The 19,492-nt window shown below is 43.5% G+C and overlaps 1 protein-coding gene across 1 annotated transcript in view; it reads left to right on the forward strand.

Moving 5' to 3' along the window:
- si:ch73-60h1.1 overlaps positions 1–18,094 on the forward strand; it is a 78,233-nt gene extending 60,139 nt beyond the window's left edge. The window contains exons 9-11 of the mRNA XM_021479767.2: positions 12,678–12,804; positions 13,013–13,165; positions 14,130–18,094. Coding sequence (XP_021335442.1) covers positions 12,678–12,804; positions 13,013–13,165; positions 14,130–14,519 — 670 coding nt within the window. The 3' untranslated portion in view covers positions 14,520–18,094. The remainder of the gene's footprint in view (positions 1–12,677; positions 12,805–13,012; positions 13,166–14,129) is intronic.
- The last annotated feature ends 1,398 nt before the right edge of the window (positions 18,095–19,492 follow it).

Below are 19,492 nucleotides of genomic sequence, written 5' to 3' on the forward strand. Positions count from 1 at the left end.
AAAATCATTGAAAAAGTTGCTTTTAAGCAGGTTAACAAGTTCCTAAATTTCAAGGAGTGTTTAGACAATTTTAAATTTGGTTTTTGATCACCTTACAGTATGGAGAGCGCTCTTATAAAGATAATCAATGATATCTGCCTAAATACAGATTCCAGGCAAACTAACAGTGCTGGTATTGCCCGATCTCAGTGCTGCATTTGACACTGTCGATCACAGCATACTTCTGGATAGGTGGGAAAACTGGGTTGGGCTGTAGGGCACGGTCCTCAAATGGTTTAGATCATACCTTGAAGGGAAAGGTTACTATGTCAATATCGGTGACCATAGGTCAAGGTGGACACCTATGACATGCGGAGTCCCACAAGGCTCGATTCTGGCACCTCTGCTATTTAACTTTTATATGCTTCCTCTGAGCCAAATAATGAGACAGAACCAAATTTCCTGCCACAACTATGCTGATTACATTCAGATCTACTTAGCCTTACTGCCTAATTGACACCCTCTGCCAATGCATTGATGATTTGAATGTGCCAAAACTTTGTTCAGTTAATCAAAGAGAAAACCAAAGTCATTGCGTTTGGGAACAGAGATGAGGTGTGACTCTAGATTCAGATCAAAATTTCAATAGTCATGTCAAAGCAGTCAGTAAATCAGCATACTATCTTCTCAAAAACATTGCAAGAATCAGATGCTTTGTTTCCAGTGAGGACTTAGAGAAACTGCAGCAGGGTGGATTACTGTAATGGCCTCCTCACTGGCCTTCCCTAAAAGACAGACAGTTGCAGCTCATCCAGAATGCTGCAGCCAGGATTCTCACCAGAATTATAAAATCAGAGCACATCACACCTGTCCTCAGGTCTCTACTCTGGCTCCCATTTACATTCAGAATAGATTTTAAAGTATTATTACTGGTCTATAAATCACTAAATGGCCTAGGAGCTCAATGCATAACAGATATGCTCACTGAATACAAACCTAATAGATCACTCCGATATTTAGGATAAAATAAGTTTAAAATAAAGTTTAGTCAAAGCAGGGTGAATCGGCTTTTAGCTACTATGCCCCTCGCTGCTGGAATCAGCTTTCAAAAATGATCAGTTGTGCTCCAACATTAGGCACATTCAAATCAAGACTGAAAACACGTTTGTTTAGCTGTGCCTTTACTGAATGAGCACTGTGCTACGTCTGACAGATCGCACCATTATGTCTTTTTTTTTTCTTTTTTTGATTCTTTTATAACCTGCCTTAACATATTTTAATGTTTTTAATCATTTTATTGTTTTTGTTTCTTATACTTCTCTTTTTATTCTTGTTTATGTAAAGCACTTTGAATTGTGAATTGTCACTGTGTATAAAATGTGCTATTTAAATAAACTTGCCTTGCCTATATATATATTAGTGCTGTCAATCGATTAAAAAAAATTAACTAATTAATCGCACCTTTTTTAAAAAATTATCGCGATCAATCGCATTTAAAATACTGAAACTTGTAATTTTGGCTATTCAAATGTAAAATTATTGTAAACGCAAGACAAAAACTATTTAAATTTAAAAACTCATGACCAGTTAAAACAATTTCATCAGGATAAACACAAACAGACTAATATAAGTGTAGATGCCATTCACATTATTTCTTTTTACAAAGTGTTCTCTGCTCTAGTTGCCTTAATTAATTGAACTTAACAATTCTTTAGAGGATTTGAAAAGTTATATGTTTGTGTTTTATGTGTATACTAATTCAAAAAGACCTGTCTATAGTCTTGTTTTAAACTAACAGAGTGTGTCTGTGTCCCGAATTGTGCTAGAATGGCTGTCCCAGAGTTTATGCCAGGAATAGCAGTGCTTCACATGTTTTATTTATATTAAGCATCTGTTGTTTTTGCTTAAATACATTTATTTTATTTTTTTTTTGTAGAAGAAGGAATTATTTGTTTTTCTTATTTAGGGTAAGGTTGCTTTTACATTTTAATTACCAGTTTATCTGCATTTAGTTGCATATAAAGGTGTAAGTTTGTGAGTCAGGGGAAGAATTAATTAATTAATTAATTGTTCAGTTAAGTTAAGACTTATTTAGGAGGCTTGGTTTTGATTTGCAAGTGAAAGCCTTCGTTCGGATAAATAGGAGCATGTGTAGCTCCCTCACCAAGGCTGAAATTACATGTATAAATAATTAGATTGTACGATGATGCAGAAGCATAGGTGGAAGCATCCAGTGACAGTCTCCATCCTCCACGCGTGAAGACTGATGAGAGTAAAAATAATCGACTTGACATGTGTAACTAAGACCTACTAGAGTAAAGACAATTGACTCAACCTACGCGTCTATGACTGACAAGATTAAAGATGAACGACTTGACCTGCGTGACTAAGACCAATGAGAGTAAAAATAATCAACTCGACCTGGGGCCTGTTTCATTAAGGAGGTTCAACCAACTCAGAGTTTAAACTTGAACTCTGAATTGATTTACAAAGAGATTAAAAACTCAGAGTTTTCGGTTTCATAAAAGCGGATCTGAGTTACGTCAATCAACTTTGAGTAGACCAACTCAGAGTTAAGCGTGCACACCGTGACTATAAAAAGGCATTATCAATGGAGTGTGGATAGTGACTATGGCAACATCTTAAAAATGAGATCAGCATTTCTTTCTCCAGCTGAACTTGATGTGCTCAAGCAAAATTATTGCAAAGATGAGCATATATTTCAAAAAGCAACACCACTGCATCAGTTAAACAGACAGTTAGCGTGGGAAAATAGCTCAAGTTAATGCACACTTTTACATTTAAAGTATTTAAATATTTAAGTATAATATAATAAGTAATGTTATGTGTGCATTTCTAAAATTTTTACACACGTTCCCACTTTTACAAACGTTGATCAGTTTTAATAGATTTAAAAGTTCACTTGTGTCTGCCTTTTTTATTGATTAAGTAATAGAGGTTGATATGACATTTAGAATGTAAGCAGAACTAATCAATAGTTTTTTGAAAGAATAATAATCCCATTAATCTTTTAACGGTAATTGTCCCTGTTCAAGGTTAGTGAATTTAAGCTAATTATCTATTTTAAAAAAACGACCAGCCATTCTCGTACGTGACTTTGTTCTTTTTTTTTTTTACTAAAATGTAGTTAATAGCTTTGTTTCCATTCAAATATAATAATTAAATTTATGTGCAATACAGGAATATAGCAAGATGTGCAAATAAAGCAGCATTTCCATCCAACGAGTCAAAAGAGAAAAAAATCTTCACTTCCTGATTAAACTGGAGCCAAGTATCAACATTAAAAACAGAATTTACTGTGGTAGAAGAAGCTGCGTCAATCTTTGCTTTACCTAATAAATGTACTTGCACCTCAAAAGACAATGAACACGTGGGGGCGTTTGAAGCCATGAGACGCGGAGAACAGACGCTCTTAACACGCTCCAGTTATGCGCGTGTTTTTTATGCAATTTTTCAAAAGTCATGTGCATCATGACATTTTCATCAATCGTTTTTATGGGCATCCCCAAAATGAGCATTAAAATAGGTGGGTGGAAATGCAAGGCTAAGGCGAAAAATATTGATTCGTCTTTAAAAAAGGGAAGGAGACCGACAGAAACTCAAGAGTTTAGTGAATAAAACCGGCTCCTGATTAGGTTAGATTCACAAAGAAACTCCGGTAACTGACTCTGAATAAAATTTATCTCTCTTTTAGAAACAGGCTTGACTTACCCTGCTTTCTCGAGTTTAACAAACCTGCCATTTTGACACAGAAAACCTAGAGTTTCTCTCTCATTTCAGGGTTAAAATACTCTTGAGTTTTCACTTAACCTCCTCCTTTTCTCCTCCCCTGCACGACAAAGACTGACTAAGACTGCAACAAAGACTGACTAAGACTGCGACTTAGGGTGCTTTTTTACACCAACACTTTTGTTTCGGAACGTATCTCGTTTGCCCAGTTAGCGCGGTTCGTTTGACATATGTGAACAGGGCAATCGCGCTCTGTTCCGCGCCAAAGTAATCGCTCCGAGATCGCCTGAAAGAGGTGGTCTTGGCTCGATTGAAACGAACGTTCGAGGTTACTAAAGTAACCCTTTGTTCCCCGAGGAGGGGAACGGAAGCACTATAAGTGGATTTGATTGTAAAATCCACGCATAGGGAGGTTCGGTTCAGAAGCTACTCGTCTGAAAGAGTATTGAACGGGCCAATTAAGAATGAATTGGCAGCGCAAGCCTGCGCAGGTGAGCGGCATAAGCAATCAACTGAGTATATAAGCTCACCTGGCGCCAGCAGACGCTATCCTTTTTAAGCTGAAGAGACTTTTAACAGCTAAGGGACAGTCATTATGGCGACGGAGTATAGTGCTTCCGTTCCCCTCCTCGGGGAACGAAGGGTTACTTTAGTAACCTCGAACGTTCCCCTTCGGGGGGAACTCCAGCACTATAAGTGGATTTGATTGTAAAATCCACGCATTGGGAGCCCATTGAAAGCGCCATAATGACTGCACCTTACCAACACCCACCATGAGAGAGCGGTCAGGCAAGCGTGACGCACCCAGATCACGAGAGGCGTGGTCCTCCAACGTGCCCTTGGCCCTAACTTATCCTACTTCAAAAGAAGTTTTACGGAATAGGTATCTTTTTTGGGAGTCGCTAGTGTCTAGATAATTCTAGAAATACACGACAGTACGTTGGGAAGCGTGCCATCCCAGTAGGGAGGACGCTGCGGAGACCATCCGCACCCAATAGGGGGAAACAAATGGAATTACATATGGACTAACCCTGAGAAGGGGGAGTGCGCATAAGAAGGTGGTTAGCAGATAGGGAAAGCACAGGTCCGCCCAGGGGGGGAACTTAACCGTGGCGGAAAAAGCACATGGGGATCACCAGCGGGGATCGGCCATAGCGGGCATCTATACCCAAAACGCGGGCTGACCAGCGGGCAGACCTACTACGTAATGGGCCAGCAAGTGACTCCTCCGCTGAGTCAGTGCTGGGGGCCTCGGAGGAATCTGCAGGGCTCACCAGATGGGGAACTTTACTGACAGACAGGAGGGTGCACATCTCTCCGTGTTAGGGAAAAAAAGGCACCGCAAGCGTGTACAACACCTACCGAGTTGTTTCCTCAATCACCAAGGTACCTAACACCCTTGAGGAAACCGGCTCCACTCGCAGATTATAAAATCTTGCAAATGTGTTGGGTGTCGCCCAGCCCGCAGCTCTACAAATGTCTGTTAAAGAAGCGCCACGCGCACACGCCCAAGAGGATGCAACGCTCCGAGTGGAGTGCGCATGCAGTCCTGGGGGGCGCGGCTGGCCTCTGCTCAAATAAGCACATGAAATGGCCTTCACAATCCAGTGGGATAAACGTTGTTTAGACACGGCACTTCCCTGCTGCCGTCCGCCATAACAGACAAAGAGCTGCTCAGAAGATCTAAAGTTCTGAGTACGGTCCACATAAATGCGCAGAGCGCGAACTGGACAAAGTAAGGACAGGGCTGGGTCTGCCTCCTCCGGGGGCAGCGCTTGCAGGGTTACTACCTGATCTCTGAAGGAGTGGTAGGAACTTTGGGCACATAACCCGGGCGGGGTCTCAGAATAACGTGAGAAAATCCCGGCCCGAATTCCAGGCACGAGTCACTGACCAAAAATGCCTCCAGGTCCCCGACCCTCTTAATGGAGGCCAACGCGACCAGCAGAGCTGTCTTCAGGGACAGAAATCTTAAAGATACTGTATCGAGTGGCTCGAAGGGATCAATCGCAGGCTCGTGAGAACGAGGGCGAGATCCCAAGAGGGCGTGAGAGGGGGGCGAGTTGGATTAATTCGCCTAGCGCCTCTGAGGAACCGGATGATGAGGTTATGCTTTCCCACGGTGCCGCCAGCCACCGCGTCATGGTGAGCGGAGATGGCAGCAACGTAAACCTTGAAAGTGGAGGGCGACAGCCTGCTGTCCAGCTTCTCTTGAAGGAAAGAGAGCACAACACTGATCTGGCAAGATCGGGGGTCTTCTCTGCGAGAGACACACCACTCAGTGAATAGACTCCACTTCAGGGCGTAGGCGCGCCTCGTGGAGGGGGCTCTAGCCTGAGTGATGGTATCAACCACCGCGGGCGGCAGATTACCTAAGTCTTCCTCGCGTCTATGGACCACACGTGGAGGTTCCAGAGATCGGGACGAGGGTGCCAGACGGTGCCTTGTCCCTGAGAAAGTAGGTCCTCTCTCAAAGGGATCTGCCAAGGGAGGGCCGTCGCGAGGAGGGAGAGCTCTGATATCCAGGTTCGGTTGGGCCAGAGGGGCGCAACTAACAAAACCTGCTCCTCGTCCTCCCTGACCTTGCACATTAACTGCGCGATCAGGCTCACTGGGGGAAACGCATACTTGCGTACGCCCCGAGGCCAGCTGTGGGCCAGTGCATCCGTGCCGAGAGAGCCCTCGGTCAGGGAATAAAACAACTGGCAATGAGCGTTCTCGGGGGAAGCAAACAGATCGATCTGGGCCTCCCCGAATCGCGCCCATATCAGCTGGACAGACTCGGGGTGGAGTCTCCATTGTCCAGAGTGAATCTGCTGCCGTGAGAGCACATCGGCTGCACGGTTGAGCATACCTGGGATGTGAATGGCGCGCAGCGACTTCAGCCGCGGGTGACTCCAGAGGAGCAGACGGCGGGCGAGCTGAGACATGCGGCGAGAGCGCATACCCCCCATGCGGTTGTTATACGCCGCTGCCGCCGTACTGTCCGTCCTGACCAGCACGTGTTGCTGCCCCAGTGCCGGAGAAAAACGGCGGAGAGCAAGGAACACTGCCAACAGCTCTAGGCGATTGATGTGCCAATGCAGCTGGGCACCTACCCACAGGCCCGCAGCTGCATGCCCGCGACACATGGCTCCACAGCCTGTGCTGGAAGCATCTGTCGAAACAACAACATGACTGGACGCCTGTCCCAGAGGCACACCGGCCTGCAGGAACGAGGGGTCGTTCCAGGGGCTGAGGGTGCGGCGACACAGCGCAGTAACAGAGACTCGGTGTGTGCCCGCATGCCATGCGCGTCTCGGAACTCGATCTTGAAGCCAGTGCTGAAGTGGTCTCATGTGGAGCAATCCGAGCGGCGTGACGGCCGCAGCGGAAGCCATATGCCCCAGGAGCCTCTGAAAATATTTCAGTGGGACCACTAACTTGCTGTCGAGCTCCCTCAGACAGTTCAGCAGCAGGCGAGCGCGCTCTCCGGAGAGGCGCGCTACCATGGTGACCGAGTCCAGCTCCATCCCGAGAAAAGAGATCCTCTGCACCGGGGCGAGTTTGCTCTTTTCCCAGTTGACCTGCAACCCCAATAGGCGGAGATGCCGGAGCACCTCGTCTCTGTGCGCAGTCAATTGCTCCCGAGAGTGGGCTAAAATCAGCCAGTCGTCGAGATAATTGAGTACGCGGATGCCCGCAAGCCGCAGAGGCGCTAGGGCACCCTCCGCGAGTTTGGTGAAGACCCGCGGAGACAGAGAGAGCCCGAAGGGGAGGACCTTGTACTGCCATGCTCGACCTTCGAATGCAAACCGCAGAAACTGACGGTGGCGTGGAAGAATGGAGACATGAAAATACGCGTCCTTCAGGTCTATGGCTGCAAACCAATCCTGAGGACGAACGCATCGGAGGATGCGCCTCTGCGTAAGCATTCTGAACGACAGCTTGTGAAGGCAGCGATTCAAAACGCGCAGATCTAGGATTGGCCGTGACCCACCGCTCTTTTTGGGTACGATGAAGTACGGGCTGTAAAACCCGCTCTCCATCTCGGCTGGAGGTACCGGCTCGATTGCACCCTTCGCCAGGAGGGCAGCAATCTCCTCTCGCAAGACAGGGGCGGACAGGGGATTGACCCTGGTGAAATACACGCCCGTAACCTGGGAGGCCGTTTGGAGAACTGTAGTTCGTAGCCGAGTCTGATCGTGCGTATGAGCCACCGCGAGGGGCTGGCCCGCGCTAACCAGGCAGGCAGAGCCCTCGCTAATGACGTCATCGCAGCAATCGTTGACGTACCCGCGGAGGGGCAGCGAGGAGCGGGTGTGCTGATCCGGGGAGCGCGAGGGTCCCACAGAAGAGCTGGAGGAGAGCGTTTCGCTCTGGCTCCGCACCCTGACTCCTGCGCGGAGCGGGTGTGCTGATCCGGGGAGCGCAAGGGTCCCACAGAAGAGCTGGAGGAGAGCGATTCGCGATTCACCCTGACTCCGGAGGGGGGGCTTGGGGGCTGGGAGAAGGGAGACCGTCCCCCCAGCGCCCGTGAGCCGCTGGCGGAGCATGCAGACCTTGCGAGCTGAGAGGCGGCGCGTCCCAGGCTGGCAGGGCCTGCAGTGCCCGTGAGCCACTGGCGGAGTGCACCGAACCTACGAGCTAGAGAGCTGAGCTCAAACTGGCAGATTTCGGGCTGTCACCTCCGGAGAAGTGGAAAAGTGCCCTTTCATTTCATGGCAGTAAAAAGTGCCGTTGGAAATGGCGCCCCGCCCTCCAGCGGGGAAAGAGCAAGTTCCCTCCTCTCCAGATGACCTGTCCCAGGAACGCTTCGCGGTCCGTTTGCCAGACTTAGCGGCGTTCTGGGCAGGGGGAGTGGCCTGCTTCCGAGGTGCTCGACGCGCTCGCTTCGCCAGAGGCGAGTGCGGGGGCGGTGCAGCTCTCGTAGGCGGGCGCCTTCGGCGAGGAGCAGGTATGGATGGCACGGCGGGCGGAGCGGGCTTACGGGGCCGCCGATTAGACATCACCCATCAGACTGCTCTCTCACTGCCTCGAATTCCTGGGTGAATTCGCAGACTGTGTCGCCGACCAGCTTGGGATATGGGCGAGTCAAGAAAGCGGACTTTGTCAACTTCGCGCATATCAACCAAGTTTTGTTAGAGGTGGGGCTTCTGGACCACTAGTGTGGACATTGTCCTCCCCAGAGCACACGCAGCGGACTTAGTAGTCCGAAGAGCTTAGTCGGCTGCGGTGCGAAGCTCATAAGCCTGGGTTGGACCCACCCTCGTGCAGCTCGGCCAGCGCCTGCGCTTGGTTGCGCTGGACGGTGGCTATCGCATGCAAGGCGGATGCAGCCTGGTCCGTAGCTTTGTAAGCTCTAGCTCCGAGGGAGCCGAAAACTCACAGGCTTTGGATGGGAGACGAAGCAGACCCCGCCAAGAAGAGACGCTGCGCGGATTAACCGCCATCGCACACTCAACCTGAGGAATCGCCACATACCCCCTGGCTGCTCCACCACCAAGAGTGGTAAGGGTGGAGGGACACACAGCACGAGCAGAAAAAAGGTGCTCTTTAAGACCGCGTGAGCCTACTGTGCGTCGCCAGGAAGAAGGGAACGCCCCTCTAGTCGGTCCGGCCGCGGAGCTGGGGGATAAACCATCTCCAACCCACGGCCGAAGCAGCCCGGGAAAGCACGGCTAACACGTCCGTTTCAGTATCCGTTTTGACAGCGCTCACCTGTTTGACAGGTGACAGCGGGTCCGGATCATCGTCGTACAATGAAAGCCCACCCTCCGATGCCGCGGAGGACATCTGATCTCCGGTGACAGCGAGCGTGAGAGCTACCATCTGATTAGACGGATCACTCCCAGCGCCCGAAGCTTGGATGGAGCGCTTGGAGGAGCGAGAGGTCCGCGAGCCCTTAGGCGGCGGATTATCTCTCGCTGGAACCCTCAGATCTGCCCGAGCGCCGCTGCAGAACAGGAGGCGACTGGGGTGGCTCGCTCTCTCACGAGAGTTTGCCGCGATCTCAACTGCGCGACGGTCATGGCATCGTAGTGACGACATGAACCGCCCCCGAGCACCACATTAACATGCTGGACCCCCAAACATGTAATGCAGTGATCGTGCCCATCATCCGGAGCCAGGAAACCCCCGCAACCAGAAACGCACAGTCGGAGCGCCGTCCTGAAAAGGACGTGCTGCACGACTGTGTTGCTCTTTTAGGATGCTTTGCAACAATACGCACCGCTCTGGAGGACCAGACCCAAAGGGACGCCAGGCAAGGGAGAAACCCAGCTCGACCATCTGCCGCTGCGTGGACTCGCTCTGGACCGGGAGACACTCGTTCGCTCGAAGTGGCTGTAGACAGCAGGAGGAACCCTCATGAAGCTCGATCAGAAAAGTCTCTGAAGCGAAAAGGATAGCGTCTGCTGGCGCCAGGTGAGCTTATATACTCAGTTGATTGCTTATGCCGCTCACCTGCGCAGGCTTGCGCTGCCAATTCATTCTTAATTGGCCCGTTCAATACTCTTTCAGACGAGTAGCTTCTGAACCGAGCCTCCCAATGCATGGATTTTACAATCAAATCCACTTATAGTGCTGGGGTTCCCCCCGAAGGGGAACCCTGGAGCGGTTCGATTGCAGTGAGAAAGCGATCCGATCCAAGCGCGGTTATATCACTGTGTTTTATGGATATGTAATAGGCTTACGGCTATATGAAGAGAGAATTATGAGTCCTCAAATAGGCATCGTCGCGCACCCTTCTCACCCCTCCCCGCCGCATCTCTCCTCAGACACGTTGAGCGCGCACACCCTGTCAATCACCACCAAACCACCAACTCTCCTGACAGCTGAGCGGGATGCTGCAAAATAAACCCTGACACTGACCAATGTAAGGAGAGTTTACTCACACATGACTTGTTTTAGCTCTTTTGGTCCGATTAGAAACTTTGCAATGTGAAAGCGAATCGCTCCAAGAGCAAAGAGCAACAATGTAACAATTGTAATCTCTGTTTCGGAACAACTGAATCGATTCACAGGTGTGAAAGCACCCTAAGACTGACAGATGTTAGCCACGAGGTGGTCTCCTTGGCAAGGCCTGATAGGTTTTTGGTGATCTGTAATCACACAGGAAGGAGGAAACCCATACAAACACGGGAGAACATGAAAGTTCCACACAGAAATGCCAACTGGCTCAGCGAATCAGGGACCTACTTGCTGTAAGGTGACAGTGCCAACCACAGAGTCAATGTGCCACCTCCATATAATATTTAAAAAGCGTAAAAAAAAGTAAAAAACTTAGATTTATAAGTACATGGTATAAACATGAATGTGGGATAGATATACAGTTGAAGTCAGAATTATTAGCCCCCTGAATTATTTGCCCCCTTTATTATTATTTTTTCTCAATTTCTGTTTAACGGAGAGAAGATTTTTTCAACACATTTCTAAACATTATAGTTTTAATAACTAATTTCTAATAACTGATTTATTTAATTTTGCCATAATGACCGTAAATAATATTTTTCTATTCTAGATATTTTTCAACACACTTCTAAACAGCTAAAGTGACATTTAAAGGCTTAAATAGGTTTGTCAGGATAATTAGAAAAGTTAAGTTTGTTCTGTAGACAACCGATAATTAGCTTAAAGGTGCTAATCATTTTGACCTTAAAATGGGTTTTAAGAAATTAAAAACTGCTTTTATTCTAGTCGAAATAAAAACAAATAAGACTTTCTCCAGGAAAAAATATTATCAGACATTTCCTTGCTCTGTTAAACATAATTTGGGAAATATTTTAAAACAAGTAATAACCCCACCTCCATGTTAACGAATAAGCCTTAAGTCCAAATAAAAAAATAGTTACACTTGCAATAAAATTTCCTTAAAAATAAGTACAACTATGCCATATTTTTATTTAGTACATCAACAGTTTAATGTATTTTTAGTACACATAGCATAAAATAAATGCATTTCTACTACAGGGCTTAACAAGAAAACAAAAAAAAACAAAAAAAACGGCTGTTTTTGCTCTATTTTGAATTGGGTGACACAATGGCTTAGTGATTGATGCTGTTGCCTCACAGCAAGAAGGTCGCTGGTTTGAGTCCCAGCTGGTCATTTGGCATTTTTGTGTAGAGTTTTGCATGTTCTCCCCGTGTTTATGTGAGTTTCCTTCGGGTGATCCGGTTTCCCCCACAGTCCAAAGATATGCGGTATAGGTGAATTGAATAACCTACAGTAAATTGGCTGTATGTGTGTGACTGAGTGTGTATGGATGTTTCCCAGAACTGAGTTTCATCCTTTGTGTAAAACATATGCTGAATAAGTTGGTGATTCATTCCGCTGTGGTGACCACTGAAGGTGATTAGAAAAGCTTAAAGTGACATTTAAAGGCTTAACTAGGTTAATTAGGTTACTTAGGCAGGTTAGGGTAATTAGACAAGTTATTGTATAGTTATTGTTATTGTATTGTATAAGTTATTGTATGATAGTTTGTTCTATAGACTATCGAAAAAAGAATTAGCTTAAAGAGGCTAATAATTTTGTCTGTAAACGGTGTTTAAAAAATTTAAAACTGATTTTGTTCTAGTCGAAATAAAACAAATAAGACTTTCTCCAGAAGAAAATAATATTATCAGACATACTGTGAAAATTTCCTTTCTCTGTTAAACATCATTTGTGAAATATTTGCTACACAACTTAACACTGTATGTGCTAGATATAAGATAAAAAAAAAGGTTTGGAATTACGGTATTATAAGGTACAATATTTTTAACTGGTGAATGACATGATTATGTTGTGTATGGTCATCTATTTGGTGCGGGTTCATGACCTCAGAATGTGCGTTCTCAATGTTATATTGTTAAATTTTATATTGTATTTATCATTTCCCCAGATCACCTACTGCACCTGTAACTTTTTATATGTTATATGTGTTTCCAGTATTAATCTGTGCTGTCTTGTCTGTCTTCATCCTCAGGCTATGTGGGTTTGAACCATTTTTTGATCAAAGGGGGGACCAATATATGTACAGCCGCATTCTGAACTGTGATTATGAGTTTGTCTCCCCCTGGTGGGATGAAGTCTCTCTCAATGCAAAGGACCTGGTAAGTAGCTTGAACTATTGCTCTGATTGCATTTCTGTTGATGTTCATGCACTGCAGATTTTTAAATGAACATCAAAACTATAAAAACTTCAACAGTCAAATCAAATGCTAACTTAATTTTTCAGTTAGAGCTTTCATATCTGAGCTTTCTCTCTTTTTGTTTATTCACCAATAGCTGTTGGTTGGTTTTTATCCCCTTTGATTATAGGTTAATAAGCTCATAGTCTTAGATCCTCATAAACGTCTCACAGTGAAGCAAGCTCTTGAGCATCCATGGGTTCTTGGAAAAGCAGCACGATTCTCCCACATGGACACAACACAGAGAAAACTACAGGAATTTAATGCAAGGCGCAAATTAAAGGTCAGCCACCAATCCCCTTCCATGTTTTGGCAATGTCAAATATAGTCATTCAATAAATTAATTATATTGTTAAATCTTAAGTCAAAATGTATTTTTGTTTGAAATTAGTATTTATTTTTCCCCTTCTTTGTTTTGGCAATGTCAAATATAGTCATTTAATAAATTAATTCTATTGTTAAATCTTAAGTCAAAATGTATTTTTGTTTTAAATTAGTATTTATTTATATTCTAATAAAAATACAAAATATTAAATTATAATAATGAACAATTGTATTTAATCCAAAAAAGTTGCTTTTGTTTGTTCCCTAGACTCGCTTAGGCTTTTGTCTTTTTGTCTTCAAGACAATTGTATAATACTGATATTTTAGACTGGAAGGCACCACATGTAATTTTTGCCTCAAATTGTCTTCAACATGGTGGCGCAGTAGGTAATGTTGTCTTCTCAAAGCAAGAAGGTTGCTGGTTCGAGCCTCGGCTTGCTCAGTTGGCGTTTCTCTATGTGGAGTTTGCATTTTATCTCTGCATTTGCGTGGGTGTCCCCCGGGTGCTCCGGTTTTCCAAACAGTCCAAAGACATGCGGTACAGGTGAATTGGGTAGGCTAAATTGTCCGTAGTGTATGAGTGTGTGTAGATGTTTCCCAGAGATGGGTTGCGACTGAAAGGGCATCCGCTGTGTAAAAATGTGCTGGATAAGTTGGCGGTTCATTCCACTGTGGTGACCCCAGAGTAATAAAAGGACTAAGTCGAAAAGAAAATAAGTGAATGAAACATCTCCTAAAAAATGACTTAATTTATAAAGCTTACAGCCATGCAGTTCCTTCAATTAATTGTGTGCATGAATTTTATTTTTAATACATCAATCAGTAAATGTATTAATTGAATAATATGATTTTGTACAATCAGAACCACAGTACACATTAATATAAAAAGAATGTACATTTATTATGGATTATTCTGTGTACAGGCTGCTATGAAAGCTGTAGTTGCTACAAGCCGCATGCATGAGGGTTCACGACGACGGACTGATAGCTGCGAGATGCCTAACACAGATAAGACCTCATGCCAGAGCAGCATACAGAAAGAAAACACCACAAATTCTTCAAGAGAGCCTATTTCCATGAAAGAAGGATCTGAGCAAGTTGCAGATGGGGCCCTGGGGCCCTCGAGTTCTACCCCTCAAACAACTCCTAAATCTAAACCTTTTACCCAGTCTGGGCCAGTACCTACTCGTCCACCCCTGATAGCAGAAGGACACAGGCAGACCTCTGTCATACCAAAAGCTCCTGTGGTAAGGCCGAGGGAACCCAAAAAGAGCTTCTCAGTGGAACCCGGAGGAAAACATGAGGTTTCATGAGTTCATGAAGTTTTAACACCATACCACTCTGTCCTAATTACTTCATTAATGTTTTTATCATGAGTGTGAAAGTAGGCAGCAATGCAGCAGAATGATCTAAAGATTTGGATTTTTACTAAAGATGCATGCCTTATACAAGGACAAAGAAGAAAATGAAAGACAATATATTCTGCTTCTTCCATTTTTGCCATGTAATATTTTGATACTGAACTGGCACGTAATATGTTTTTTAAGCTTGTGAAGGGATGTGGCTTTAATAACAACTTTAGGTTAGCAGCAACACACATATTTGTTATTTTCTTAGCACAAGTATTGTTGAGATCATCTATCGGTAATCTTGTGGTAGTATATTTGTCTAGGAATTATTACTTAAAGACCCTAAAATTTCTACTTCAGGGTGTATTCACACTAGGCACAGCTGCCTTGAACCGATTGCCACCCCCCTTCCCTCTCCCCTGATGGCCCACATTTACACTGCATTTTTGTACTGGATTGCTTAAGTTATGATGCACTATTTTGAGTCATTTGGAATGCAGTGACAGGCAAATATTTTGCTGAACAGATCCAGAGCTTTTGACACTCCTACATTTTCATAAATGTCAATTTGCTGCATGCATTAGGAGGTTTGCTAAAGGTGGAATACAATAAGGGGTATGCATCTTTGGTAAATTACGATAGTCTCCATTCACTAAAAAGTACGAATGAGTAATAAATCCATATAAAACAGTTGCTTAAAAGTGATGTCAAATCTTCAGTTTTGCGCTCAGGTGCTCTTTGCACTCACACTACAAGTGTACTGTGCCACAGACCAACTGAACCACTCTCTGGACCACCTCTTCCAACCTGTCCAAGGCCAGCCAACCGAACCATGCCCAGTTCATCATCTATTAAATCAAATTAATGTAATTATTGGTTACCACGCAGATGTCACGTTTAGTCACCTCCTTTTCTAAAGTCATCATTACCCACTCCCACATCTGGGGAAATTTTACAGACCGCCAAATCTAAACTAACCTTATACTTTAAAGGTTTACAAAACCCTCGAGTACTTTTTTGAGATTTTAACAGAATTGTGTTTGTTGAGCATCAGTTAAAACAATGTTAGCACCTGTTAGCTTTAATTGTGGGGAAAGACTGGATAATTTTTAGCTTTTGTCAGTTAATTTCAGTTTATGGGTTTAAAATGATTTTAGGGGCGGGATCAAAATCGGAGAAAAATCTGAAATTCTCATTAATATTCATAGCGGAGTTTTCTTATCCTATGAGAAGAGCCTGCTTCCTAATTATTCATGAGAGCACGTGCTTTTTGAAGGCAAGACAGACCTGCCAGTGCCAAGCTATGAGAAACGGACCCACGGCACACAGTATGTGAATATGTCTTAGCTGTTCCTGAAGGGTCGTATGTGTTTGTTTCCATGATCCGCAGGGTTTGTTGCATGTTTTTCCCCGCGATGCTGTCAGGGCCGATACAGCAAAGTTGTTTATGTGCAGCAAGCATTTTTGTCGGGAGAGCTGTACGAGAATTGGAGAATGGCAGACGTTGTCTTTTATCAGGAGTTTGTTCACATTTAGACATCGCCGTTCTGCTGTGTTTGCCTAAATCCTCCAGATTACCAGCAGGGCTGGAGACCTGCTGCACTAAGTCTGCATTCAGACCCGGGGATTGAGGGAAAAGTTCTTATTTATAGTGTCTATATAAACACTATTATATTTATAATAATATAAGTTGTGGTTATCTGTATATAAAATTACGAATAAAATTTGTAGCAGGGCATTAAATTACTGTTTATTTATTTGCATTTTAACTTAACTTTGTAAACTATTAAATCATGGGTCTCCTCGAGGTTTGTGTCTCATCTTGTGAGCTAGCTGACAACAGTTGCTCACTCCCCTCCTTCTCCCCTGCTGGCAACGTCCACTCCTGCCCTTTGCTCGCGGAGCTCCACACCCATCGTGATGCATTTTTTGAAAAAATTCTGAGGTAGACCTGAACCGAAAGTGGGGGGTGTCATGACCCTTTAAGGTATCTGTATACTTTAATCCGTCTGTTTGAGGTGGATTTAACACAACTCGCATCCTTCAGTCACACTATCTATTTACTCTACTGTACAGGGGCTTCCAACTTCTCAAACAGAATATTTTGTGGAAATCTTGTATGGAAGGAAGAATGGGACCTTATTGTTAAGTTTTGTTATTAAGGGCTGTTTTGTGAACCTTATGTAGGCTAAATCTAACTGTTTCTATTAACATGTAACAATATCACACAGTCACAGTATAATGCAGTTGCTTCTGTTTAACTTTATTTTGATCTTTGCTAAAAAAAATTATGCTTTTAAAAGCATGCTGACATTAACAGTAGCCTGTTTAGACATAACTGAAATGTGATAGTTCTGTATGAATAGCCTAATAGCCTATAATACTTGGCAATTAAGATTATTCACTTAATTCTTTGTTCAATTGCAAGCCGATGTAGATACTAATTATGTTTAAGCAGGACTATCAATGTTTGCAAGATTAAAAGACCATATTTGGAAGATTAATTTAGTGTGCTATTAGATGATGTCTACTTTTTTCAAGGTGAATTTATGTTTTAATAACTCATATGCAGACTTGTAAGTTATTTCTCATGTTACTGTAATGGTGTGCCACTGGAGACAGTTTTTTCTTCAAACCAAAAAGACACCTTTATTAAACAATAGACTGTATATGATGAGCAGACATGACTGGAGACAAGCAGATGAGTTTTTCAATGATGATAAATACAGGTAATTAAATGAATTTCCCTTATTTACTGTACCACTCTGAGATCCATAGATGAGTCCAAACAGATCCATACATGAGACTAGTCATTTTTCAGTATGCATCATTAAGCAATTTTGCATCCTTGTGTTCTCATTCAATGTTATCATCAACAGCCAAAGTTCAAGTGCAGGAGGGGCTGAGGTGCTGGTAGTTAATATTTTCCATTCACAAATCTCACTTGTTTTTCAGTTTTGTCTTTGCTGGATTTTCCCAAATGGTTCTAGTTAAACGGGTACGCTGGCACATCTGGCTGCCACTCCTTTGTCCGGGTGTTTTTGGTGTTTTTAATTAATTTTTAGAGTCTTGGACTTTACTACTGCCCACAAGCCATGGCTGTTTTATACAGATCGTTAAATAGCGTTGCCAGCATTGCGTTACATTCATTGCTCATTCAAGAGCAGCTTCTCGACCAAGACAGCTAATAATGGTTGGTTCTATCATTTCAGCAATAAAATGCACTGATTAACATGTGTTGGTGCTGAACTGAATAATCTGTCAGTGCCAAAATTGCACAAAGCTGCCTTTTTGATCCATCTTTGATACTCCAAGTCTTTTAAAGTGCATTCCGAAAACAGTAAGTCACTCATCCTGTCAGATTTTATAGTGAAAAAAACTAGATCGGATATGCTTGACTGAAATCTTGCCATCGCATTTAGATGGGCTCTTATTTAATGAACTGACTCCAGCAGGATTTGGTTTATTTGACTCTCCTAGACTCTCTGGCAGAGAGCGTTGTATTATTGTAGTATTTAATAAACTTTTAGAAATTTTCAGTGGTCACCCTCAAGTTTCATTACTTTGAATGTTTGGCTTTGAGAGTTTCTTATCCCATATCCTCTGTTATTGTTATTGCTGGCCTACTGTCGATGTTGTCTCTCAAATACAAATACAAAAAAAAACTCTTGTCTTGGGGTATTTAACATCCAGATAGACAAAAACTCTAGGATATTAAAGGACTTGAGACAGCTGATGGACTTCCCTACTCATAATAATGGTCACACTCTAGACTTAATAAACACTAAGTGTGCATTTACCTCATTGCTTATTCCTGTAGATCTTGGACTATCAGACCATTTGGCTACTCTTTATTATTTGTATTTTGCATTTACAAACAGTTCTTTGTCATAACAGGTAAATTATCATAAATGCAAACTTAACATGAATTTATTTATTTATTTATTTATTTATTTTACTTTTGACTCTCCTTTACCTTTCTTTTAAATACATGTAGCTTTGTAAGGAGCTAACTGAATTTATTTTCTAGTGTGATATGCTTTAACACAAACTAACACTTTGCAGAAGTAGGTACAAGCTGGATGGAAAATGAGACAGGGCAGCTGCCATGGCCAAGCTGTCTCACCAGACAAAATGGTTTCCAAGCACAGAGTGTCTGTGTTTGGAACCATTCTGTTGTATTTCTCTACAACTAATGTCAGAATCCCCTTTTCCTCCCTGATCTTGTGGCGGATTGTGGCACGACTTTTTTCCCCATCTGTATCTTTATAGAGACGCTGAGAACATCTTTTGATACTTGCCACCAGCACCTCAATTTGGCTGGCCAAAACATTAACATCATTTGTGGTTTTTGTTGTTAAAAAGAAATAGGACGAAATTACAATAACAGTAACAATTTATCAATTACAATTATTCACAACTAAATGTATTACTGGAAATATATAAATACTAGCCTCACCGTCTGCCCACTCCTTTACATCATTGACCCAGTCTTCTAACTGGCTCTCTGTCACTGCCAGTTCGACTTTCATAGATTCTAGGTTTTGCACCTGGCTTTGTAGAGCTTTCGTGGTCTGCAATGGCAGGTTATAACAGATAGGACAAAAACAAGAACAAACTGTTTAATGTAAAGATTCAAAACACAAATAACAAACATTACTGAACATCTAAAATAAATTCTACTGATTTCATTACTTTCTGATATCGATGGGTTAATGCGGTGGCCAAATTGTTGAACTTTTGCTGATTCCAGTGCATGGCCATGAAAGTCAGCATGTCTGTGTATCCTGCAAACACAGAAAGTAATGTTACTATATTCCCCCTACTTAATATGTTATGATGAAACTAGTGAAGTAAAATATGTGGTCATTTTACCTACTTTGGACATCTTTTATGGTCACTGCATTCCTAGAGAGAAAAGCATTGCACTGTTCCAC

This window comes from Danio rerio, chromosome 11 (assembly GCF_049306965.1).
Source record: "Danio rerio strain Tuebingen ecotype United States chromosome 11, GRCz12tu, whole genome shotgun sequence".
NCBI lineage: Eukaryota > Metazoa > Chordata > Actinopteri > Cypriniformes > Danionidae > Danio > Danio rerio.